The following is a 27,874-nucleotide window of genomic DNA, read 5'->3' as shown; positions in this document are numbered from 1 at the left end:
TGATGAGAACACGGGAACCTTGTCCTGGCACTGATGGCTACAGGGTGGCATCTGGCAAACTGCAGGCCACCTGATCCCAAATGTCTGAGACTGGCTACTGCAGTACCAAAAGACCCTCAGTGTCTGAGCATTGGGCTCCCCAAGTCAGCCCAACAGGGCGAGTCCAGCACATACACAGAGAACAGCGGTCAGCTGACGTGAAGGGCAGACCATCTGTATTGTGTTTACTGTGGAGTCAGCCACCAACACTCTCCTCTTCCTCTACACTCACTCAGGACATTCAACATTTGCGGTCCCCACTAATCATTAAATTGTAAGATTCAATAAATGCCATCATAAAACTGTTGATGAAAATTTTCTAAGAGGGTCGCCGTCAAAGTGCTGTGCTATTTGAAATGATCCTTCCAATCTAATCATTAAAATACATCAAAAAGAAGAATACTCAAGTAGATAAAAATACCCAAGGACTTACCGTCATACTTTGCTAAGACTGCCTGGACGTCGGCGTACGCCTGGAGCTCCAGCAGGGCTTCCAAGAGGTTCTCGTGGATGTTGAACATGCTGAGCAAGGGGAACTCCTTCATTAACTAGGGGAGAAGAGACCACGGAATAATTAATATAGACTTCTCATTTCTAAAAGTATAACTAATATTGAATTATAATATAATTATGTAATATAATTTTTAGTACAGATAATACTGAATTACAAGCATTCACACCAATTACTATTTTGTATAGCATTAAATTTTTTCCTGCAACTTTGACTTTGTGAGAACCGAAGATGGGAGAAAATCCAAAAGAGAGGGGGGTTTCATAAAAATGAGGAAGATGCTTAGAGGTAGTGCTCAGTAATGCTGAAATAACACAGAGGCCAAATAAAGTGAAGGCTGCAAACTCTCTCTCAGCTATTAACAGTTAAAACTCATCAAGAGTAGTTTGGTCCTGGCTGGGTAACTCAGTTGATTAGAGTGTTGTCCTAAAACACCAAAGCCGCAGGTTCAATTCCTAGTCATTGCACATACATGAATCACCCAGTGAATGCACGGATAAGTGGAACAACAAATCGATATTTCTCTCTGCCTTTCTCTCTTTAAAATCAATAATAATAATAATAATAATAATAATAATAAAGTTTGGATGGAAGCCAGAGAACAGAATGGGAAGCAAGCAGGCTCCCCTCTGCCGAGCAGCCTGGTGCCAATGTTGAAGAGAAAAGTAAGAGAGTAAAGAAGGTGTTTGGAGAGAGAACATATGGAGGTAGTGATGGCAGTGGCGGTAAAGGGCGTGGCTGCACAGCGGTCCTGCTGGAGCCTTAGTGAAACAGGGGTCCAGGTCCTTTTCTGAGGCAGAAGGAAGAGGCAGCACAGAGGACTTTAAAGAAGGGGCTGAAAGAGCAGAATAAAGAGCAGAACTGCTTAGGAAAGTACTCAAGGACTGCTAAGACCACCCTGAGGCTACAACTGGCATGACTGTCCAGTTTTAACTGACAGCAGCCCAGGTTCAGGAGAAAAGATGTCAAATAAGTTAGGCTGACTCTGAGCAGGCTGAATTAGACTCAATGAAAAGTCAAAAATAGAACTACCATGGGACCCAGCAATCCCTCTACTGGGTATCCACCCCAAAACTCTAAAACTGCTAGGCAAAGACACATGCACCCCCACGTTCATTGCAGCATTATTTACAGCGACCAAGACATGGAAACAACCAAAGTGTCCCTTGAGAGAGGACTGGATAAAGAAGATGTGGTACATGTGTACAATGAACTACTTCTCAGTCATAAGAAATGATGACATAGTGCCATTTATGACAACATAGATGGACCTTGATAACATTATACTGAGTGAAATAAGTAATCAGAAAAAGCTAAGAATTATCAATATATGATTTTACACATAGGTGGGTTATAAAACTGAGACTCATGGACATAGATAAAGGTGAAGTGCTTACCAGGAAAGGAGGATAAAGAGGGACAAACATACGGTGACGGAAAATGATTTGACTTTGGGTGAGGGCACACAACACAATCAACAGTTCAAATGCTAGAGAAATCTTTACCTGAAACCTATGTACTCTTACTGATAAATGTCACCCCATTAAATTTAATTTTCTAAATAAAATTTAAAAAAAGAACAGTCAAGAAGCAAGAGTTGACAAGAATGGTGAAAGAACCTGACCAGGTGGTGGCGCAGTGGATAGAGCGTTGGACTGGGATGCCGAGGACCCAGGTTCAAGACCCTGAGGTCGTCAGCTTGAGCGTGGGTTCATCTGGTTTGAGCAAAGCTCACCAGCTTGGACCCAAGGTCGCTGGCTTGAGCAAGGGGTTACTCGGTCTGCTGAAGGTCCACGGTCAAGGCATATATGAGAAAGCAATCAATGAACAACTAAGGTGTCGCAATGCGCAATGAAAAACTAATGCTTCTCATCTCTCCATTCCTGTCTGTCTGTCCCTTGTCTATCCCTCTCTCTGACTCTGTCTCTGTAAAAAAAAAAAAAAAAAATTAAAAACAAAAAAAAGGAGTGGTGAAAGAATAATTAAAGGAACAGCCTAAAGGCTCTAGGCAGGATGGCAGAGGAGAGGTTCAAAGGGAATTTAAAAGGACAGTAGTAAACTTCACAGGAAAGCAAACAGATATAAGAAAGGACCAAGAGCCCTGGCTGGTTGGCTCAGTGGTAGAGCGTCGGCCTGGCGTGCAGGGGTCACAGGTTTGATTCCCGGCCAGGGCACACAGGAGAAGCGCCCATCTGCTTCTCCACTCCTCCCCCTCTCCTTCCTCTCTGTCTCTTTCTTCCCCTCCCGCAGCGAGGCTCCATTGGAGCAAAGATGGCCCGGGCGCTGGGGATGGCTCCTTGGCCTCTGCCCCAGGCGCTAGAGTGGCTCTGGTCATGACAGAGCGACGCCCCAGAGGGGCAGAGCATCGCCCCTGGTGGGCGTGCCGGGTGGATCCCGGTCGGGCGCATGCGGGAGTCTGTCTGACTGTCTCTCCCCGTTTCTAGCTTTGAAAAAATACAAAAAAAAAAAAAAAGAAAGAAAGAAAGAAAGAAAGGACCAAGATTTTAGAGTAACATCTTTATCTTAAAAAAAAGTAAATCTCATCTTAAGGGAGAGATAACCAGGTTCTTTATAATATTTATCTCTTCTATTTTACCTCCTACATGGATAACTATTTTCTATTATAACACAATGACCTGTAAAAAAGTGGTAACTTTTTTATGTTAGCATTGTTGAAGCAATTGTGCTGAGAATAATACTCAAAAATAGACTAATTCACCCATAAGCAAGGAGCCAGCAGATACATTGCATTGACTATCCATTTTTTATGCTAGAAACATTTGCCATGTTGTTTGGTTTTTTAAAGCCAAGAATCATTTAGCATATCTCTAAAACTAATCTTCTGCACCCCAAAAAGCACTGCATTACCAACAAAAAACACCTATCAAAATGCTTATTTATTCAATAAGACTGAACCCCTTAGAGACAGCGTGCAGTACTTTTACGGCTGGTGAAGAAAGTGAATAGACTGTATCCCATTGTTGATGTTCTGTAACCAATAACAGTATGTCTTGCTCTGGTTCACTTTGATTCTGGCTGATGTCACCCTTTGATTTTTTTTTTCTCTTTCTAATTAGAGCTTGTTAGAATTAAAGCTCTCTGTCATTCAGCATTTGGCAACACAATAAAGACATTCTCGAAACCACAACGTTTAAACATTTACAGTTGGTTTTTTTGTTGTTGTTTTACCAATTCTTCATATAAATGTCAAACTTCAAGGACACAAGTCATATTCTGCAATTTTAAGACTGCAATTCCAAATATCAGTATGCTGAAGCTTAAAAACTGAGAGGGCGTGTCATTAAAATCCAGTGAGGCTGTGAACAGACAGGTGGTCTCGCTTGAAAACAACCTCGAGTGCAGCGCAGGACCGGGCAGCAGAGCGCTCACCTGATGCCCGGACAGAGCGCAATGGGACAGGGCTTTAGTCACGGACACAACAAACAGTAAGTGAAATCACGTGACAATGTGCAAATCTCGCTTTCTTTGTTTAATATAAACAAGGAGAAGAAGTGAACTTTCCGCTGCCCCATCTCACTCGCCCTCACAACACTCCATCTTAGCAAAAGCCAGGAACACTATTCCCTCCACCTCCTGCCCCCCCACACACTCCCTCCGCCCCCTGCTCCCCCACACACTCCCTCCGCCCCCTGCTCCCCCACATACTCCCTCTGCCCCCTGCCCCCCCACACACTCCCTCCGCCCCCTGCCCCCCCCACGGCTCCAGTGGGCTGCCAGCCCCACACGCCTCTGTACCTCCGCGTCTGCCCATCCCACACGGAGTGCTGACTTACCTACTTCCTCATGTATATGATGCTCCCATGTATAAGACACACTTTAATTTTGGGGCCCCAAATTTGAAAAAAAAAAAAGTATTACATAAAGTTATGGAACTCGAGTTTTATTCATCATAAAATTCATTCCCATGAAAAAGCAGGAAATGAAAGTAAAAAAAAAACTATAACCATTGTATAAGACGCACCCAGTTTTTAGACCCCAAATTTTTTGAAAAAGGGGTGCATCTTATACGTGGGGAAATGCAGTAAATTGCTACCGTGGACACCCTACAGTCATTTTCCTACTTGACCTCTGCAACATTTGACAGTCTGGTGACTTTTTCCTTGCAACTCTCGTCTCTCTTGACTTGTTTGACACCATTCTCCTGGTTTTCTTCTTACTTAGCTCTCAGCCTTCTTCGCTTCCCCTTCGTCTGCTACTGAGGAGTAAGTATCTCCCCGTCGTTAGGTCCCAAGACCTCTTCTCATAAACACCCTGACCCCTAGCACTACGTCCATGTCCAGGGTCTCAACACCATCATCTTTGGGGGACGGCCCCCCCATCCTCACACCCTGCTCTGACCTCTCTCCTAACAGATTATATTAGATCAATTTATAAACCAGCTCCCTGACAGTTTTACCTGAAATACCGAATAACTTCCTCGTCCCCAAGCCAACCCTTCATACCTGTTCTTCCTGCCTGGTGTTTCCCGCTTGGAGAAGAGAACCATTAACCCCTGCTACCCTCTTAGCCCCACCTAATCCCCTTGAATTACTATGTAGGAACTGCCAGTAGCCTTCATCAGGTTCACAAACAAGAAACAAGCGAACACGACGGTAGGAACCATTACCATCTCCACGGCTCCCGCCCTTGCGGTGAACACGGGAGCGCACGCCCTCGTACCGGAACTGAACTGCTCTGCCAGCCGCGGGATGGTCTCCTCTGCCCACCTCCCCGCTGTCACAACGGCCTTCACATGCACACCAGAGTCCCTCCCGGCACTGCTTCAAGGGCCGCACGGCACGGCCGGGCCTACCTCAGAGAAATAGGCAGATGCGAACACAAATTTACAAACAAGGTTGCTTATCGCAACATTATATAAATAGTGGAAAATGCAAGCATCTTAAAATGTATTCCATTATGTGGCATTTAAGTATAAGATACAGTCATCTTTTAGGCTAGTATATGTAGTCCTTTAAATTCTCAAATAATATTTAACGGCATGGCCTGGGATGCTTACATACACAGTTGTACTCAAGAAAGCAGGATGGGAACTAGACTGTGTAATAAGATCATGCTTTCCTTTTGTATCTATGTGTGGAAACACACTTGGTAAAAAATGAACCGACTGTTTTAACAGGGGTCATTTCCGGTTAGTGAGATTAAAGATGAGTTTTCTTTCTTCTTTCATATTTTCCATATGTTCTAATATTTTTAAAGGAGCAAACGGACATTCTATAAATTGGGGAGGAAAGATTATGTATAAGGGTATTGGCTTCTCATCAGTTTCCGCATATAAATGCTTCCGTGGCAAACATAGCCCTCTGACAGTCCCCGTCCACGCACCAGCACACCTGCAGCCTTTCACTGCGTGCCACATCCACCACAGAGCAGCGTCAGTCCCTTCACCAGGCCACACTGCCTCTCCCTGGGTGCCCTCCCTCCCACCTCCCTGTCCATCTCGCCAGCCCCTCCATGTCCCGGAACCCTCACTTGCCCTTTGACTGCTGCCCTCTCTGCCAGGCTAAACACTCCTGCCCCACACTCCCAGAGTCCTTATCACAGTGACCTGTTGGGCCACCTTCCCATGAGCCGGGGAAGAAAGAGTGTGAGAGCAGGAACTCTTTCTCATCGATAGACTCTTGGTCACTAACTGCCCCATCTCAGGTGCTCAATACACATTTCATGAATGGAAAGCTTTTTAAACCTCTCTTCCTTTAGGTTGCATATTACACGTGTGCTGCCTTCCATGGGCTTGCTTCAGGACTCTGGGTTACATGTCCCTGACCTTGTTCCTTTACCCTTTAATCCTCCAATGACCTTCTACTATCTACACCTTGGAAAGGGTACAGCTGGAACCATTAGATTTGACTTCACAGAAGGAAGAACTTTCTTAATACGTAGAGCTTCTGAAAAGGGACCACATGACCTAGAGAGGTCTCCACCATGGGTACTACTCACATAGGGAGAGGCCAGTCACTGAACCGGAGCAGATGCTTCCAGTCCTGCCATTTCAGGGACGTAACGCTCAGCCCTCTGCAGCTCAGTGCCAGGCCCCGCAGGTCCCTGTCCGCTACAGGACAACAACTTGAGCCTTGTCACACGGGACTGTGACCCACCACTGCCAGGGTTCTTGCCCCAGTCACTAGCCACTGTGTTTTTGCTCAATCTGTTCTCACCACCTGGAGTTCCTTTTCCCTTCATTTACGAGGCAGCCTGTCAAAATCACCCCACCCTCTGAAGCCCAGATCAAATGCCACCTCCTCAAGTCACAGCATCATAGAAAGTGAGAGCCAGCACAGCCCATGGAGATTGTCCAAACAGCATCCTCAGTTTACAGACGCAGTCCCACCCATCTCCACTCCACCAAAAAACAATGAAGGCTGAAAAGTTAAGTGATTCAGCCAAAGTTAGTTACAGGACTATGATTCAAACCCAGTCATCAGTACTGATTCCAAATTTCAACATACCAGAACCCCGGTCTCTGGCCTGCCAAGGCAGGAGAACTAAACCATTTGCTATGCTTCTCTGCTACACTTATGTATTGCTTTGCATAGTACTCACAAGACTGCTGCAGAGCCCTCTACATAGAGGTATTCCTGCCACTCACTACCTGTGCAGCTGTGTTCAAACAACGCACCCTCTCTGAGCCTTGCTCTCCTCCACTCCAGGGCTCAGGGCAAAGGGCGTCTTTTCAGACTCTCTACCTCCCTGACCAATGACGTCACCCACTCATATCACTATTTTTCCACTGCTTCTATCACATTCTGAAATCATCTTGTTTATTTCTGTGGCTTAATATTAGACATAATAAGCAAAACACACACAAAGAAGAATTAAACAGAGTGATAGTAGGTAAACACTATTATTACAGGAGTCAGCAAACTTTTTTCTATAAAGAGCCAGAGAATAAATATTTTGGGCTTTGAAACCATATGATCTTTTGCAACTTTTGCAATCTACACTGGAGAGTGAAAGCAGCCACGAACAGTACATGAATAAATGAGTGAGCTACATTCCGATAGCCCTGCACTTAGAGAAACAGGCAAGGGCCCCGACTGGGCCTGCAGGCCTTGGTTTGCCAACCCCCCGTTAACAAGAATGGATTTTTTTAAAGTTTTTATACAGAGGGTTTCATAGTGATATGATATTTGAAAAACATAACACCTCCTATACATCTGGTTTGGCAGACCATAGTAAAATTGAAAAAGAGCTACCCTATAACCCAACCCTTTCTCTGCAGCTGTTCCCTAGAGAGCACTGTCACCGGTTTCTGAAGAGTCTCACACGGGGGCCACCACACATGGTGGGGAGCACTGTCAGAAGCAGTGGGAGGCACAGAGCCATGAGGTATGCCCACACGACAAAACACAACCTACCACGCAGAAGGACTAAGTCAGGCTCTGTACATCTTAATGTAGACAAACAACGAGCAGTTTTCGATGAAAAAAATGTAGGGAAATATGTTATAGGGTACGATACAGTTTAATTAAATTTTAAAATGTACACAAAACAATTCTGCATATTGTTTATGGGTAACTACTATTCTAGAAATGTATGGAAACTAAAAACACCAGCCTGCGGCCGGGGGGTGGGTGGGGGCGGGGGGGGGCAGGGTGAACAGTGTGGGTGGTGGGTGGGGGGTCACATGGGGGCATGGCTTTATAGTGCTGTATTTCTTTTCCGTAAAGGAGGTGAACAAAGATGACAGAAATTTAAGTGATAATTAGTATATTGCTATTTAATAATTAGTATATTACCAATCCTGGGCAGTGAGGCTCTTTTTAATACATCATTCTTTATTTTTATGTGTAGTCTTAAAGTTGCTTCCTCAAACACAGGAAGCTTATTTAATGTGCTTTTCATTTGTGACTCCTCAAGTCATGAAGAGTTCAATTTTTCATCACGTAGGTTTTGATTTGTTTTCTGATTTTCTGTCTTTTGAGACAAAACTATTTTTCTCCCGCTGGGGCTTTCTCTCTGTAGCTCCTGGAAGCACTGCTAGAGTCTAAAACAGGCCACAGTCTGACTGAACAACATTCAGAGAACTTCCTCAAAATACAACTTGATCTAATGGACTTGACTGCACTGCCTGTGAATTCTGCGATGGTGTCAGGATCGTGAAGGCTGAGCTCAGATGGCTGCAGCTTAGCTACTCCTTACTCCTCTCCATCGGAGTCCAGAGAGGAGACACGCTGAGGGATGTGGTGGGAGGAACTATAAGAACTGCTATTTTATCTTGAAGGAATATTCAGAGTTAAACTGACCCTAAGGTCAGTTCCTTCCCTCTCTACCCCATAGCAGCTGGGTGAGGCTAGGCTCAGATAAAATCACTTGATGAAAGACTAGTCTATTATAGAATTCCTCCTTGCTTCCTCTCTAGGACCATGTCAAAGATCCTATATCATGTTGTTCCCAAATATATAAGAGAAGGTATCAGGCGGCCAGAAGGGAGACACACACAGGAGTCGAGAGCATGCCATCTTTAGAATCAGATGGAGGGCACGTCCAGAGACAAGGGAGTGTCTTCTCACCAGGTGAGCTTATCTGTCTGATATGCACCAGGTGACACTCAGCTCACCGTGTGCCAGACATGATGGGCTTCATCCAGGGGAGCACTGTCCTCACCTGACACTAATACAGCTGCACTACATTCACACAGGGAGCACTATCCTCATCTGACACTAACACAGGTGCACTACATTCACACAGGGAGCACTATCCTCATCTGACACTAACACAGGTGCACTACATTCACACAGGGGAGCACTGTCCTCACCTGACACTAACACAGGTGCACTACATTCACACAGGGGAGCACTGTCCTCACCTGACGTTAACACAGGTGCACTACATTCACACAGGGAGCACTGTCCTCACCTGACACTAACACAGGAGCACTACATTCACACAGGGAGCACTATACTCACCTGACGCTAACACAGGTGCACTACATTCACACAGGGAGCACTGTCTTCACCTGACACTAACACAGGTGCACTACATTCACACAGGGAGCACTGTCCTCACCTGACACTAACACAGGTGCACTACATTCACACAGGGAGCACTGTCCTCACCTGACACTAACACAGGTGCACTACATTCACACAGGGAGCACTATACTCACCTGACGCTAACATAGGAGCACTACATTCACACAGGGAGCACTGTCCTCACCTGACACTAACACAGGTGCACTACATTCACACAGGGAGCACTGTCCTCACCTGACGCTAACACAGGTGCACTACATTCACCCAGGGAGCACTGTCCTCACCTGACACTAACACAGGTGCACTACATTCACACAGGGAGCACTGTCCTCACCTGACGTTAACACAGGTGTACTACATTCACACAGGGAGCACTGTCCTCACCTGACATTAACACAGGTGCACTACATTCACACAGGGGAGCACTGTCCTCACCTGACACTAACACAGGTGCACTACATTCACACAGGGAGCACTATACTCACCTGACGCTAACACAGGTGCACTACATTCACCCAGGGAGCACTGTCCTCACCTGACACTAACACAGGAGCACTACATTCACACAGAGAGCTCTGTCCTCACCTGACACTAACACAGCTGCACTACATTCACACAGGGAGCACTGTCTTCACCTGACACTAACACAGGAGCACTACATTCACCCAGGGGAGCACTGTCCTCACCTGACACTAACATGGGTGTACTATATTCTCCAAGTGCTATTTGTTTGTTTTGCTGTGTGCGACCAGTTTTCTTTCTCGTTTTGGTTGTACAATACAGCATATTCCAATTTATTTATTTATTCTAAAGAAACAGACAAAAATGGTTTAGTGACATAATTGGCCTTTCTATTAAGAAACCTGAATGAAAGCATATGGTAAATATAAAGGCTTGTTGTCCTTAAGCCAAGTCATTCTAAATATACGTTTGGACTAGCTATCTAACATGGTTCCGTTTATTTATTGCCAGCTCTCTTCTTCACACTGATAATCGCTCCCTCCTGGCAGTGAGAAATGGGCATGCCCCACTGTGTCTGAGTGTTACAGCTCACATACAATGAAAGCATCAGTCTCCTGTGACCCCTCTAATACCTATGGGGAAGAACAAGGGATGGGCCAAGGATAGAATTTCAGTTTCAATTTTACATCATCTGGCTATTGTCAGTTCAAGTTTATTTCAATGCAAGAGTTTGAGGCACTTTTGAGGTTAACATTTATGAGCTCAATTTTTTTTTTTTTTAAAAGGAGGGTGAATTCACTGGATCTGCAATACTCCACGGACATAATTTAGAACTACAGCATGTATGCTTTTTCTCAGCTGACTTACAGGATGAAAACAACTGTTTAAACCTTTCAAGTTTGATTTGTATCTACTTAAACTTTTATTAGTTTAGCTATCCATGCATTGTTCCTTGAGTGAGAAAAGTGATGTGAAAATTCTTACATAGTTTAAGGAAGAGGTAATTAAAAGAGATCCTCCGCCAAATTCCTACTGAGGTCAATGCAAGCTTGGTCTAATTAAAGTTTATAGAATTTGGCCTGTATTCTATTCGAACAGCAGATACTATTTTGTCTTAGTTGCAAGTTTGACATTATTTAATTATAGTTCAAATGACAATATAAACAGAAAACAGAGAAGACTCTCGTGTTGCGCGGCTGTTGTCCTGGCAGGACTGACCCAAGGGCCAGTGGGGGAAGAAGGAATTGGTGACCAAGTCCTTCAGCGGCCCCTGGCACGCCTTTCACACAGACCACAACCAAATGTAGTTGGACAGGCATAGGCATACATTAATAAGAAATTGCCATTTTCAGAGCTAAAGGAAAATAGTAAGCTGAACCTACTGAAAAGTAACATGATCAATATATGATCTATGCAGACAGCTAAGTTACAAGTTGACTAGTTCTCCACTGAACATAGCATGCCTCGTAAATACACCGGTCACTGAGGACTGAAGGGAACGAATAGTTGAAGGCATGATGATGACTCATCCAATGACAGTTTTGCATCACTCAAAGGGTCAAGGGGCTGGAAGCTTACCTAAATAACCATCTACTTTTCCTGTCAGCATTATGCTCATTTCATTCTAGAAAGGGAAATTTTCCTGAAAAATTTCTAGTGAACGTGACAAGTTTGCAGTTATACAGATCTTAACAGAAATGCTTTCAGAATAAAATGAAGTTCCTCTTCCATTTGGTGCTCAACCAGTTCCTTAACCAGTTTATCTGTCCCTGATCAGATAACACGGGCACCACCCCTGTCAGAACTTAGAAATATTCAAAGATCTTCTTCAGCCTCTACCCTCCTCAGTGGGAACTCTACCTCATTTTAAGACATCTAAAAACTCCTCTTTCCTAAAGCAGAGCCTGACTGTACCACTGTTCTATCTGTTGGTGTATGTGGTTAAAACCTCCCCACTTCTGAGCTCCACAGTAGACTACCACTTCAAGAACCCCATGTGGAAAGGTGAAGAAGAGGTCAGGGAAAAAATCAGCCTCATCTTGTCTTGGGGAAGAGTGATTTCTACCCTCCTCAAAACTGACAGTGGCACTTTGAGTGTAACATTTGCTCTATCACCTTCAACAGCTTCAGTCCGGGCTGTGCTGAGCCCTGAGATCAGGAAAAATCCAGATGACTAGATGCATGTTTCAGGGGGCTTTGGAGCAGGCCCGACACTGGAAAGCAAGACAATAGCACCTTCCCTCTGTGAGGACAGGGCACTGCGGTCCCCGGCCCCAGGAGCGGCCTCCGTGAGAAGCTAAACATGCCAGGCAACAATAACTGTCAGAAAGGACTTTTTATGCCAAAACCACAGTAGCCGTGCTTGGCAGACACCCCTCCACATTCACATGGGTTATGGTAAATAACTCTATTCAAGAGATTAACTCATTTCCTTAGCTGGGGCACAGTTAATAAATGCTCGCCCTGGCAAGCATTTCACAATAGGGTCATGCTAAAAGGGTCATGCTAAAAGTTAACTATTGCGAAAGCTTCTTTTATAACAGGCAGGTGGTCAGTACTGCGACCTTTGACACTCATCCTGACACTGCTCTGTAATCACTTTGCCTTCCAATATTCTTTTTCCTCCCCCAGTCTTTCCGCCATCCCCTCCTAGTACCTGACTCTGTGATATACAAATTCCCCAACACATCCATAAGCTATTTCCAGAACATGAGCCTGGTTCACTGCTTCTGCTGCAGCTCTTAAATGTGCCCACAAAACTTGTGCCTACCAGGCAAGATGGGGACCAGTTTCTCCCAGTTCTCCAGAGCTATCCAAACTCTGCTACTGCTCACCTTGCTCCTCTGAAGCTCATGTCATAATACTCCAACACCTGCCACCATCCTTGGACCACGTGTTCTACCAAGTAACAGACCCACATACACTGACAACTCTGGCCTACTCTCAATGTAGGTGATCACAGTCCATGTAAACAACACATCTAATATCGTAGACTCTTGATTGGTCTACTGTCTCAAAGCAAGACATTGTCCCTCTGCTACAATTAAGTAACCCAAGGTCACAGCCAAACCCTGGACCTTGACATCCAGATGAGTTCTATCTAAAATGCACAAATTTCTGACCATAATGCACCAATCTCCAGTTATTCTTACCCTATCATTCACACTAAACTTCACCTTCACTAAGACCGTCAGTCTTTTCCTCTCCACTTATTTTTTTTTCTTTATCTTTCTCGGGCTACTCCCATTACTTTTAATTTTTTTTTCTTATTTTAGCTTCCATAGTATCACACTCTCCCAATGTTCCTCCTGCCTTTCCAAGCATTCCTTCTCAAAAGCCATTGGACATTTCTCCTCCCCCAGCCTGTCAATGTTGGGGACCACCAGCGCTCACTTCTTAACCTGCTGTCTTCTGTATTACACCTTTACATATGTGACTTCACTCAATAGCATTGCTTTAAGTCCTACGTATAGACTGGTAACTCCCAAACTCCTGTCTCTATGGAACCTCCACCTTGCGGAACAATAGGCATCTCAAACATGACGGCCGCACCAGACTCTCTGCTTCACAATAAGAACCTGTCCCTCTCCTGTCGCTGCCCTTCCCGAGTGGCCTCACCACCACCCAGTGCGCAGGCTGAAAACCTGTGGACTCCGAGGCTTCCTTCATCATATACTTTCTTTCTTTGCACTTCCATTCCATCCAGCAATCCATTTTCAATTGGTTACCGAGAAGCTACTATGTGCCCGACACTGTTCTACTGGGATAAGGAGTAAACAGATTTTAAAAAAATGTATTTCCCACCTGAAAGTGACATCCTAGTGAAGGGAGAGAGCAGAGTAAATCCACAGATGGTCAGGTGGTGGCTCATCCTAAGGAGAATGAACGACACAGGCGAGGACGTCAGGGGAGCGCTGGCGGCCGACAGAGGCCACTTTAAACAGACTGGGTGGAGGAGGCGGGTGCGAGTCAGACAGGGGAGGTTGTCAAGATAATGCTTAGGCAGACAGGGAAGCAGCTGAGGGAACCTGTCACCAGTGTCTGCAGGGGGACATTCTGGGAAGGCTTCCCACAAGTGTGAACATCCTGAGGTGGAAGCAAGTCTGCAGGGCCAACAGCTGCAGAGCCAGGGGCTGAACCACACAGAGCCGGCAAGTCACCTTCAGAGCTGGGAGTCTAAGTGAGAAGAGGGACCCCTGGAAGGCTTTCAGCCGAACATGGCATGGTCTAACTTAGGCTTTAAGTGGTGCATTCTAGCTGCTCTGTGGAGGGCAGGTGCAAGCGGACAAGAGAAGTGTGAAACCATTTGGAAGGTTATCACAACCCAAAGTGAGAAAATGATGGTTTAAAGAATCTGGCTGTGGACATAGCAAGAAGTGGTCGGATTCTAAATGTTTTTAAAGGCAGAGCAAATAGAATTTACAACAGTCAAATCTCGCTGGTGCTAAGTCCAATATGTCTCTCAAATCCATCCACTTCTCCCCGCCACGCCCAATCCCGCAGCCTCGTCAGCACTTGCCTGGATTACTATGACGACGGCTTACCTCCTCGCCCTCTATTTTAACAATGTACCCAATCATCTTATAAGAGCATAAGAAACAACTGAGTTTAGTAGAAGAACTCAGCAGAGGGCTTGCAAGTCAAGAGAGAAGACTGCACAAACATGTCTGCCTCCTCTCCCTCCCACAAAACCTTTGGAGTGACAGGACTGTGGTACAGAAGGAGGCAAACGTGCACCTGTGATGAAAACAGCAAAGAGCGTGGGAAGAATGGCTGGCAGGGTCAGTGAACCAGAGTTTGAACCAACTTCTCTAAGACCAGCGCAGATGGGACTTGACTAAACCGGAGCAGAGCCGGACGAGGAAGCCATAGCTGTGCCTCCGGGGAGAGCCCCAGGGGGACCCCACATCCGGAGCGGGCAGGCACAGGGAGCAGGCGTGCAGCCGGGCAGGAACTCGGTGCAATGGCACACCTGACCGTGGAACAGGTGAGCCGGACAGCCCTTCCCATCCCCCTGAGTTTAGTGGAAATAGAATGACTGTTGAGAATATATAATCAGAGAAGTGTCCACTAAAGAAACTGAAGATTTGTTCAGGATAGAAAGGAGCTTGTAATGTTGGGGGTCCTAAGCGCTCAGCCGAGTCCTCTCATTTTGCATTTGGTGGGCTGTGGAGTAGGAATTACTCCTGTCTATTCCCCACCCAGGTGTCCATCCACCCACTCCTTCAACAAAATTTAAGCTGCATAGCTATCAGGCGCCAGGGAACAAGATGAACTTCCTATACATGTGGAGTCTGCTTTCTAGTGGAGATGGGGGTACACACAATATATAAGGAAACAAACAAAAATGAGAAAATTTCAGAGGGAAAGCACAATAAAAAATAAGACAACAATATGACTGAAAATGATAGTGTGTTTCTGTGTGTGTGCATATATGCGTGGGTATGAGTGTGAGTGTGTGTCTGTGTGTGCATATATGCGTGGGTATGAGTGTGAGTGTGTGTCTGTGTGTGTGCATATATGCGTGGGTATGAGTGTGAGTGTGTGTCTGTGTGTGCATATATGCGTGGGTATGAGTGTGAGTGTGTGTCTGTGTGTGTGCATATATGCGTGGGTATGAGTGTGAGTGTGTGTCTGTGTGTGTGCATATGTGTGTGTGTGTGCATGTGTATGGGTATAGTGCTCCCTCAGCTGGTATCATGCAAAACTCTTCAAAGGTGTTATTTTAGCTGACTTTAAATGCCAAGAAGGAGCCAGCCAAGTGAGAACTGGGAAGAGAATGTTTCAGGCAAAGAGAAGTATCGGTGCAAATGTCCTGAGGAAGGGACAAGTGGCCTGGCAAACTCGAAAAGAAGCCCAATTATAGCCACAACTCAGTGCCTGACAGAAAGGGGAGCAGGGCCTCAGGATGCAAGAGGAGGCGGGGAGCAGATCCTGCAGGCCTCAAAGACCGTATAGAGTTTGCATTTTATTTTAAATACAATGATAAATCATTGTAGGTGTTTTAACAAGCAAGCTCTGATCTGAGTTTTCAAAGTCACTGGGCTACTTTCTGAAGGAGGGGCTGGAGAAGGGCACAGAGGAACGTGGGGACCAGCTGCATAGCCCCCGTGAGAGAGAACGGTGCCTGGACGAGGGCCCGGCAGTGTGGCTGGACGAGGGCCGGGCAGTGTGGCTGGTCGAGGGCCCGGCAGTGTGGCTGGACGAGGGCCGGGCAGTGTGCCTGGACGAGGGCCCGGCAGTGTGGCTGGACGAGGGCCGGGCAGTGTGGCTGGACGAGGGCCCGGCAGTGTGGCTGGACGAGGGCCCGGCAGTGTGGCTGAAGGAAGGCAGGGCAGTGTGGCTGAATGAAGGCCGGGCAGTGTGGCTGGACGAGGGCCGGGCAGTGTGGCTGAATGAAGGCAGGGCAGTGTGGCTGGACGAGGGCCGGGCAGTGTGGCTGGACGAGGGCCCGGCAGTGTGGCTGGACGAGGGCCCGGCAGTGTGGCTGAATGAAGGCCAGGCAGTGTGGCTGGACGAGGGCCCGGCAGTGTGGCTGGACGAGGGCCGGGCAGTGTGGCTGGACGAGGGCCGGGCAGTGTGGCTGGGCAGCGGGGACGAGCCTGGCGTACGTGTTTTAGCATTAGAGCACACATTATCTGAACATGGACGGTGAAGAATAGAGTGTTTGGGAGTAGGAAAGAAAATGTTAACTACTCTTACTTTACCTAAGCAGTAAAAATCGTCCTGGTGGGAGAGTCTAGCAAGGTACCCTGCTCGAGACTAAGCTCACATTTAAGGGGCTCAGAGAGACCCAGTCCGCAGAAAGTAACCTTGTGTACCCATGGTTCTGGGGACACAAGGGTGGAGTCCCAACGCTGCGGAGAGGATGACTATCAGGGTACTCTTAGTAAGCAAGACAGACAGTTGCCCAGGAAGAAGATACATTTACTGCTTTTCCATAGATTATTAGAAAAGGAAACCCAAGAGATCCAACTCCTTGGCCTCCCTGGTCATCCCATGCAATGCCGGTTTGCTTGCTTCATCATCTGTCTCAGTTCCTAGCCCAGCTCAGACAATGGGTCTTTTCCCAGTGAGCATCTATCCGCTCAGTATGGAAGTCAACAGCCTCACTGGTCATAGATGCAAACCAGCTGGCCAGCAGAGACTCCGGCATCAATGATCCCTGCACGTCTCACAGAAGGAAAAGCTGCTCACCAACTTCCCTGGCTGCTGGGAGTCTGGCGAGGGCAGGCACAGGGTTAAGTCGACTGTAATACGGGAAGAAGATAAAAATATTGATAAGCTTAATAACTAATCAATAAGTGAAAGTATAGAGTTTAGTAAGTAGAGACTGCAAGAAGAATAACATAATTTTTAAATGTTGAACCAGCAGGTTTATTCAACGGCAGGGAAGAAAGAGGAAGAGTGTAATGGATACAAACCATGAAAGACAGCAACAATGACTAAGCAGAATACCAGTGACAACAAACACAAGTGGTAAAACAGATGTGAATGAAGACAATAATCAGCAAAAATTTTACAGATCCAAATGGTCCGTCACAAAGCTGTAGAAAGCCTAATTATAAAATCTGGAAATAAATACACCAGACAAATATGAATGCAAACGAGCTAGAGCAGCCTATCTTGTTAACACAAGTCACTAAGAAAATCAAGGCAGAAAAATACACGGGACAAAGGCAGAACATGACATACTCTTAACTCTGTCTCATCAGAACAATCATCAACCCAAGTGCATCTAACATTATAGCCTCACAATATATGAGGTAACAATTAACGGAACATGGAACAAAGCAGAGAAGTAAACAATTGGAAGTGAATGTAGTGAGGGTCATCACATCCTGCTCAGAAACTGATGCGGACAAAATAAGTTAAGACACAGAAGATTTGAACAACACAGTTCATAAGCCTAACCTACTAAATACATATAAACTTTGATAACTGATAGGAACCATATTACTTCAAACACAAATAGAACTTTCATGAAAACTAACCACCTACTAGGCCTCAAAGGAAACCTCCATAACTTCTCTCCGGAACAGTACCATATACTCTATGTTCTTTAAGCACGATGCAAATGAAGTTCTTAATCAACAGGAGCTAAAAATAGAATACATAGAATGAGATGAAATTATGAGAGGATAAAGAAATACTTAGAATCAAATGTAGCTAAGTGTTCAACTTAAGAAACTGGTAGCCTGACCAGGTGGTGGTACAGTGGATAGAGCATTGGACTGGGATGTGGAGGACCCAGGTTCAAAACCCCGAGGTTGGGCTCATCTGGTTTGAGCAAGGCTCACCAGCTTGAACCCAAGTCGCTGGCTTGAGCAAGGGGTCACTCGATCTGCTATAGCTCCCCTGGTCAAGACACATATGAGAAAGCAATCAATGAACAACTAAGGTGCCGCAACAAAGAATCGATGCTTCTCATCTCTCTCCCTTCCTGTCTGTCTGTCCTTATCTGTCCCTCTCTCTGTCTCTTTCTGTCCCTGTCACAAAAAATAAATAAATAAATAGGTAAAAAATAAATAAATACATGTGTACCTGAAACCTGCAAAATTTTGTTAAACAATGTCATCCCAATAACTTCAATAAAAAAAGAAATTGATTTTAAAAAAGGCAACATCAAAGAATGGAGGAGAAGGGGAAAAAATACAGTACAATATGGGCAGAAAAAACTGGAAAAATGTTGAGAAAATAAACAAAATCAAATTCTAGTTCTTCTGTAAAGATTAATAGAATAGACACACAATGGGCAAGATTAATCAAAAAAATAAAAGTAAAAAGAGGCAAATAAAAACAAAATAAAATGAAAAGGGAGAATAATAACTATTTTTAGAAAGAGGAAAACTTATATACAATGAGTTTGAAAATATATATACATATACATGTGTGGGTGTGTATATATATAACTCACACGGCCAGGAGAAACACTGTACAAACAACACTGCTGAGAAGGGTGGCACAGTCATGTATCACTGATGAAAACTGAAGCAGCCAGTTTTCTCTCTGGAGACAGCACCACAGGACAAACAGAAACCACACAAGCACATGCCCTCCTGTCCAGCAATCCTACTCCTGGGCACACAGCAGGATGCTCCCTGCAGCACTGCGGGGCCGGCACTGCAGGGACAGTGGGAAGCTGGAGGCAACCTGGTGGTCCTTCACTAGGGGAAAGGTTAAGTAAAACAGAGACAGAGCATAACCTGACCTGTGGTGGCGCAGTGGATAAAGCGTCGACCTGGAAATGCTGAGGTCGCCTGTTCGAAACCCTGGGCTTGCCTGGTCAAGGCACATATGGGAGTTGATGCTTCCAGCTCCTCCCCCCCTTCTCTCTCTCTCTGTCTCTCTCTCTCTCCTCTCTCTCTCTCTCTGTCTCTCCCTCTCCTCTCTAAAAAAAATGGATAAATAAAAAAATGTAAAAAAAAAAGGCAAAAAACCCAAAAACAAACAACTTAAATATTATAGGTACATAGAACAAAAATGGTTAGACCTGGAAAATAGTATTGAGTGAAAATAGTTAAGAAAAAGAGAAAAATCTGTAGACATGTAAATTAAACATACATGTCATACCACATTATATATTTTGCAAAATTGTTAGGGTCACAGTTTCTCTAAAAGCAACTAAATTTCATCTTCCTGGCATTTAAAAAGTGAATGGTACTCTAACAGAAGTGCCTCACCAACTGTATTTAGAAGAGAGTCCCTCACACCCGGATGTCCAACTCCTTTCCCAATGGCTTCATCACCTCAACAAAGCAAAATTTTGTTATGGTCCATAAAAATGTCAAGAAGCCATTATTTAACATAAAAATACACCTGTGCTTTCTCATACACAGCATGTTCAAAACTGAACTACTAATGTTTACCCCAAAACACTCTCACCTGCAGGTTTCCACAGTTTAGCTGACAGAAATTCCTCTCGTTCCAAGAAAAAAACCCTTGGAGCCATCCTTGACTTCTTTTTCTCACACTGCACATTGACTGATCAGCAAATTCTGTTGGGCCTACCTTCAGTATACATCTAGAATCTGATCACTTCTTACCACTTCCTCTGTTCCCACTTTGGTCTGAGCCACCACTGTCTCCCACTAACATTAACAGAAAAGCTTTCTGCCTAACCTCCACCTTCTCCCTTTCCATAGAGCAGTCTGCAAAAATGAAGGCTGGTCACCTCACTACTCTGTTCAAAAACTTGCAAGGTTCCCCAGGTCACCCAGGGTAAAAGCTACCAGAGCTCAGGAATCCTGCGTGATCTGTGACTCCCCCTTTCCTCTCCTGGGACTGCTCTGTCTCATCTCTCTGAGCACACCAGGGAGATTCTTGTCTCAGGGCCTTTGAGCACATATCACATGACTAATGTTCAGACCTCCTTCAGTCATTGGTAAAACGTGAACTTCTCTAGCGCACATACTTGATCATCCTATTAAAACTGTGACTTCTACTGCCTCCCCACTGGCTTTCCTAACCCTCCTTAACTCACTCTACCTCATCATTTTCCACACCATTTATCAATGTCTAATATGAGAATACACGATGAGGTTCATTACTTTTTGTCTCCTCTCCCTGCTGGAATGTGAAATGTGTACCGCTCTCTGTGTTTTGCTCACTAATTATGCTAATCTCCTAGAACAGGGACTGGCGTGGAAGGGAGGCTCATTCATCTCCACTGACTGAATAAGTGGCTGAGTGGCCGGATGGTTTACTGCAATGTGGGCACAGTAAGGCCAAAATGATGTCTTTGTGTGTGTGTGTGGGGGGGGGGGGGGTGAAGATAGACCATGTGAAATGGGAGAAACAGTGAGCATGACCAGAGCTACTGAATAAAGTCAAGAGGGAATCCCAGGAAATGCAGAACAGCAGGAATCCAAGAGAACCTCTTGAATACAGAGTTGAGAGGCAGGAGCCAAAGATCATTACCAGACAAGAGAAGTCAAGAGCAGGAGTTTGGAAGAGGGAACTAATCAGTTTCCCAGATGACAAGCATCAGTCCAGAGCTGCTCGTGGGTCAGCCACATCCACTGGAGACGCTACTTAGTAGTGGACACTACTCAGCACATGCAAAAATGTGGACCCAGAACATGAAAAATCCTAACAGTGACAGTTTAGGTTATCAACTTGTATTTATTATGCCACAAGTAAGATGTTCATGTAAATGACAATACCTAATGGTAAATAAAATAACACTATTTCCACCCAAAATGCTCATCCACACCAGGGATTACGGTATTTTCTACCCACTCTTCACTTTATATGGTAAGTATAGAATTCAGTGCTGATAAAACCTGCTTCATTGTTAATGATACAACAAGGTAAATCACTAATTAATAAATTTATTATTTTTCTTATTAGTGAAACACTTTTACTTTCTATATAAATCACTAATTGCCAATAATTTACTAAATCAGTCAACCTAATGCATCAGACAAATCCAGAAGAGCAAATTATGATAAAAAGGAAAGCAAATGTGCATGTTCACATAAAGTCTAACTTTGAAGATCAGTGAGTTATTTATAGCATTTGGTTTCAAGGTTCACTTTTTCTGTATTTGTAAGTATAGCAAATACAGAATTTGTTTATTTGTAACTATAGCAAATACAGAATTAGAAACATGCCACAGTCACATCAGAAACACTAACCAGGAATTAACATAATTCACTGTATACTTTGTCTTTAGTTCAATCATACATCCAGTTATCTGAAAAGCTTGAAAGTAGTAACTATGTCCCAGTGATTCTGAATGTATCTCCCAAGTCTACATAATAGTACTTTATTTCCTTCAATAATCAAGCTTAACATCTTCTATCAGTTCTCGACCCACAGGTTGAGAACCACCGTTCTATATCAATTCATCAACCAAGTTATTCATTATAATCCATGGCCATTTTAAGCAGAAAAAGAGAAATATTGTACAAAAGGGAAATAATGTGACCTATGGAATGAACAGGGAGAGAGAAGAAAGAAACAAAATCAGAGGATGTGAAAATGAGGAAAAAGAGATGAAAGAGACTGGATATTAACCCCCAAAATATTCTTTTAGAATTTTCCTCCTAAAAATATTTGTACCTGTGAAATAAGAGCAGAATATTTCTTTTGCAGACTATTACCTAAAATGAATTTAAAAACAATTTAAGAATCATTGATTTCATGAGGACTTCCTTTTCACGAACGTAAGTAAGCAAAAATGCAAATCAACAGTCCTGAATGCTCCAAAGGCTTTGATTAGTCCCTGAGGTCTGTTTTCTAAAGTATGTTTTCTTTAGAAGTGCTCCTCTTCAAAAATCATTTAATTTAATACCATTAAACTAATTCCCAAATGTCAATTGCTCATACCCTAGGCCATTGCTAATGACTTAAAAGGGATATAAAATAAACAACTATAATTTTCTATTTTTTACATTTTATTTAGAAAACTAAATTTAATGGGATGACATTGATCAATAAGAGCACATAGGTTTCAGGTAAACATTTCTATAGCATTAATTATGTTAGTTAATTATGTTGCGTCCCCATCACCCAAAGTCAAATCTTTTTCTATCACTGTATATTTGTCCCAATAATTTTCTAAATAAAACTCATTACATTATTTGAAAAATAAATGTTACTACTTATAATGAAAGTAGAAAATCAGTAACAAAGTCTCATAGTCAAAAAGAATCTGGAACTCAAGGTCACAAGTACAAACCCCAACAGGGAATTTGTGTGCTATAGTCAACCAGTTCAAATACTTTTTGGGCTGTGTCTATCTGCAAGATCCTGTGCAGTATCCTGGGAGGGGAAACAGACACACACACACATACACACACACACACACACACACACACACACACACGCAAAAACAAATATCCTATCAGCACTCAAGAAGCTCAAAATCTAGTAAACTTCAATTATCCTTTTATATGCTTTTAAAAATCAGCTAAAACAAACTGTCTCTCTGTTCATTTAGCCAACTGTTCTCTCCTAATGAAGGGATCACATCAGTAAGTGATTTGAGATAAAAATTGAACACAGGAATAATTGCAAAAAGAGAGATCAGGAGAAAAAGTACTATATTATCTCAAAACTTATAATATACAAATCAATTCTGTTTAAAATCCTTACATGATCAGGTATGTATCTTTAGGAGGAAAGAAAAGGGGTGGAAAATGTATATGGAACCACAAGTGTTGGCTACTTCGGTGACAAAGCATGGCAGGCGTGGAGAGGATATCACAACTCCCTTCTTCTTTGACTTGTTACAGTGAGTATAAATTATTTCTGTGATTTAATAGCACACCCATAGTGTGTGGATTAAATGAAATGGTTCATGCCAACTTCTTAATAAAATGTCTGGCATGTGGTAACATCATGTAACTCACTAATGACAAAAACTGAAACCCTCTAGTGCTAACCCAGAGAAGATGCTGAAAACGCAGGAAGGACCCAAGCCCAGGGACGAGGCACCGGTTTCCCCAGGCTGTGATTTACAAAGAGCCACGACTAGGAACACAAGGACAGTCAGCAGTTACCAGCTTTACCAGCTGGGCTGGGCATGGGGTTAGACACAGTCAGAGGCACATAGAACATGCCTTCAGCTGACCTAATACAGGTAGTGAAGTTTTAGAAAGAATAAAAGTATATATAGAGTATCTATATTCTGACTTCCTATGGGATCTGGTGTTCTGGGCTAAACTGTGTCCCCTAAAAAGATATGAGACATATTGGTGTCTGTGAATATGACCTTACTTGGAAACAGGGTCTCTGTGAATGTAATCAAGTTAAGATAAGGTCATAAATCCAATTCTAAATCCAACATGATTGGTGACCTTATGAGAAGAAGGAAACTCGGACACTGAGACACCGAGACACAGATGCCCAGGGAGAACGCCACGTGGAGACAGAGGCGTGACTGGAGTAGCACACCTACGAGTCAGGGCGTGCAGCAGGCCAGAAGGTTCCTTCCTGCAGCCTTCAGAGGAAGCGTGCATGGCCCCGCCCACACCTGGGTTCTGGACCGCTGGTCCCCAGAATTGTGAGAGAACAACTTTCTGTTATTTAGGCCACCTTTCTTACCGCAGACCTATGAAATTAATACATCTGGTCATAAACAAACCACAGGTTGTTTTAAGGCTACCACTAAAGGTAGATGGATGTTTTTCCTCTGATACCTGCATTTCCCTGTGTCTACACCATTGTTCACCTTTTTACATCCACTATTTTATATTTTTGAAAGTGTTTTCAGTCATTATTTTTAGGTTTTATTTTTATCATGATGAGAAAATAAGAATAACATGCTCATTTTAGTAATTTTTTTTTTTTTTTACAGACAGAGAGTCAGAGAGAGGGATGGATAGAGACAGACAGACAGGAACGAAGAGAGATGAGAAGCATCAATCATCAGTTTTTCGTTGCGACACCTTAGTTGTTCATTGATTGCTTTCTCATATGTGTCTTGACCATGGGCCCTCAGCAGACCGAGGAATCTCTTGCTCAAGCCAGCAACCTGGCGTCCAAGCCGGTGAGCTTTGCTCAAACCAGATGAGCCTGTGCTCAAGCTGGCGACCTCAGGGTCTCAAACCTGGGTCCTCCACATCCCAGTCCGACACTCTATTCACTGTGCCACCGCCTGGTCAGGCTCATTTTAGCAATTTAATATTGCATAATTTCATAAAGCAGAAAGGTAGCTACAATCTTACTGCTAACAATATTCACACTTCAAGGTTTTTTCCTATACAGTGAATCTCAAAGTAAAACTGGGGGTTCCTGAAACCTTTTTGGGTTTTTTATAGGTTAAATCTATTTGCATAATGTCTTCTTTACTTTGTCCCTCCCATCTGTCACGAGTACACAGAGGGGCATTCCCACGGCCACATGACTGAGCCCGCAGTGGAGTGGATGCAGAGCAGATATGAGACATCAGTTGTCTCCTGCTCAGCTGGACACTACAGAGATTTGCAAAAGTGAGAAAACAATGTCATTCTTCTCCTAAATTTTTCTGTTTGAAAAACAGTTACATTTCATAAAAATATTGTGTTAACATGTAATGTATTTGCAATTATTATTTTGAAATGAATAAAGATTTTTAAAACTTCTCAGTTGAAAAATGATAAATATCAATAGATAAACTCACAAAAACAAAAGTTTTGGGGTCCTTAGTAATTTTAAATGGGTTCTGAGACCAAAATGTTGGAGAGCCACCAGTCAATATTAGCATCTATTTTTAATTAAAGAGGTTTGACAAAACTATACCTAATATTTACACCTTTCTGTTACCCTTAACAATGTACCCTGGACAATAATGGTAAAAAAAAAAGCAACAGTGAATATTCACTATTCATGAAGTCCTGTGCCAAGTGCTTTGCAGGAATTATTTCATTTTATACTATATCAGTCAACTCTAGCACCCTGGGCACTTCTGATGTGGGCAACTGGTAGACCAAACTCTCAGAAATACACACTAGCTATGTAACCTTGACCAAGACCTACGCTAAGGGTTGTTATGAGAATTAAATGAGTTTGTATTTTCAAAGCACTTAAAGCAACGCCTAGAACACAGTGAACATGATAGAAGTATTTATCAGCATTTAGATGGTATGTAAAGCTCTGGGTCCGAGTGTTGTCACCCATAGTTATGGATGGAGATGGCCAGGGGATACATCAGATGTTGGAAGTCAGGAAGCTGAGGAGAATCTAGCTAGAAAGAGTATGCAATGTTAGAAGAACCATGAGAATATAGTTTCCTAAAATCAAGCAAATAAAATGTATCTAGAAGGCTGTGATGATCTGTGTCAAGTGAAAAGACAGATATGGAAAGAGACAGAGTGAAACAATAATGAGGAAAGAACTCTGAGGTCTGCAGAAACTACAAAACGGTGGGGAAACAGATGACAGAGTCTGAGAGCCTACCTTCAACTTCCGAAGGAGCTGTAGAATTTGGGAAGAGGCAGACAGTGGTCTGGAAGCACGCACAAGAGGCAAGGAAGCCCACTGCCCCACACCAGGCCTCACCTTCTCCTCTCTCTCCCATCCCTCCAAACTGAGCCACACCAAAACCTATTAGTTCATTTACCCTTCACATCTCATGTTCCTCTCTGGGGGATCCATCTGAGACAAACCAGGTCCCCAAACCACCCTGGTCCCAGGTTAAGGGTTCTAGTAGAAACTGATCAAATCTCAGGATGCTTCAGAAGCTTGTTCCACAGTATGGGGAGCTCAGACTACGAATGAGTAGAATGAATGAAGCCCCATGTCTGCCTTGAGCAGACCTATCACTGCAGGATTCTCTAAACCAGTGGGTTCTTAATGGGGAATGATTTTGTCCCCGTAGGGAAAACAGCTGTGGCTAGGTTTGCTTGCTGGTTTCCCAGCTTCGAGCACTTTGCACGATTAGTGTGTGAGCACGTGGCAGAAAGCTGTGTGTATAGCCTGTGTAAGGCTAAGGAGTACTTTCCTTTGGCATGGACCGCTGGCCTGCCACCACAAGGGGTGGTTTTCTTGATCCCTTGCCCACCACCACAGGAAGAGGCCTTCCCCTGCCTGTTCACTCGCCGCCTCTGCGAGAATTCAATAAAGAGGAATACCCCAACGTCTTTATGTTCTGCGGTTCTTCTGTGGTCTGGCTGAATCCAGTGTGAGCCTGCCTGGCCTCAAGCACCGGCGTTACACCTGGCACTGTGAGCAGGATTCAGGTTAGACCGATACGGAGCTGGCATTACAGCCCCCAATGGGACATGAGCAATGTCTGGAAATGGTTTTGGTTGTCACACTGGGTAGTGACAAGGGGGTAGGTTGCTACTGGCATCTAATGAGTAGATGCCAGGCATGTTGCTAAACATCATATAATGCAAAATTCAGCCTCCACAACAAAGACTCACATAGTCAAAATGTCAAGAATACCAAGACTCAGACCCTCCTCTAGACCTGGGGCAAGAGGCGTGCTTTCGGTTTCTATAATAAACAATCCTAACTACACCCCTTGGCTACGCCAGTTCTGACTGAGTGTGGCGGAGGGGTCAGACCAAACAATCAGCCTTATGAATTCTACTCCAAATCTTCTCAAATGGGCCAGGGAAAGACAGAGAAAAAGCTGGAGACTAGCTAAATGGTAAAAGTTAAAAAGGAAAAAGAAACCGTGTCATACATCAAATGTTAAAGAAGCGCATTGCCAAAAATGAGAACACAAAGAAAAGACTTTTCTTTACATTTTAGAAAGCAGGAAATGCAACCCTTTTCATTTTGAATAATAACACCTTACAGTGAGGTTCAAAAGCCAGCGTGCTCTCTTGGCCCTACCCACTGCCAAAGCATTCCTTCAGTGGGTGCTTCCATTTTCTTGATTGCAAAAGGAAGCTAATTAAAGTGAATGTTTTGGGAAAACATCCTGGGAATTCAAAATAATTCATGTGTTACTTTAAAAAATGAGAAGCCATGACTTTTGACATTAAGAACCTATGTGTTCTTACCTCATCAATATTTCACTTTCAGAATCAATATTTTATTAGATCCATAATCAGTTACAGCTGGACTTCCTGGAATTTCCTTTCATTCTTTTTTCAGGATATTTCACCAATTAACTTTTCCCTTCCTTACCGGGGTTTCCAGAGAAGTTTTTTAGAGTTTTCTCTACGTGGAAGGCATTCTGACTCTAGCACTTCTATTTCCACTCTCAAATCTGCCCTCAGAAAGTTTCACCCAATGCACACAGAGAGGAGATGGCTGTGTCTTAATGAAAAATTAGATCCTCCTGCTTAAAGGCTTTATCAGCACTTTGCCTGGAATCCAGCATGCTGTTTTATCAGAGGAAGCTTCCTAGCAGAGGTTTACGTGCATGTTGTTAAAGGAGTGAACCCCATACAGCAGTCCCCGTTATGCGTGACTCGTGACCTGAGAG

General features: G+C 43.9%; 1 protein-coding gene across 6 annotated transcripts in view; it reads right to left on the bottom strand.

Moving 5' to 3' along the window:
- Window positions 1–27,874, bottom strand: part of ST7 (suppression of tumorigenicity 7) — a 307,405-nt gene that overhangs the window by 64,917 nt on the left and 214,614 nt on the right. For all 6 annotated transcript variants that reach the window (XM_066362540.1, XM_066362542.1, XM_066362539.1 and 3 more), the window contains one exon: window positions 473–587. In XM_066362540.1, coding sequence (XP_066218637.1) covers window positions 473–587 — 115 coding nt within the window. The remainder of the gene's footprint in view (window positions 1–472; window positions 588–27,874) is intronic.

This window comes from Saccopteryx leptura, chromosome 2 (assembly GCF_036850995.1).
Source record: "Saccopteryx leptura isolate mSacLep1 chromosome 2, mSacLep1_pri_phased_curated, whole genome shotgun sequence".
NCBI lineage: Eukaryota > Metazoa > Chordata > Mammalia > Chiroptera > Emballonuridae > Saccopteryx > Saccopteryx leptura.
Note: the sequence above shows the minus strand (reverse complement) of the source record. Positions and strands in the feature narration are given on the sequence as shown.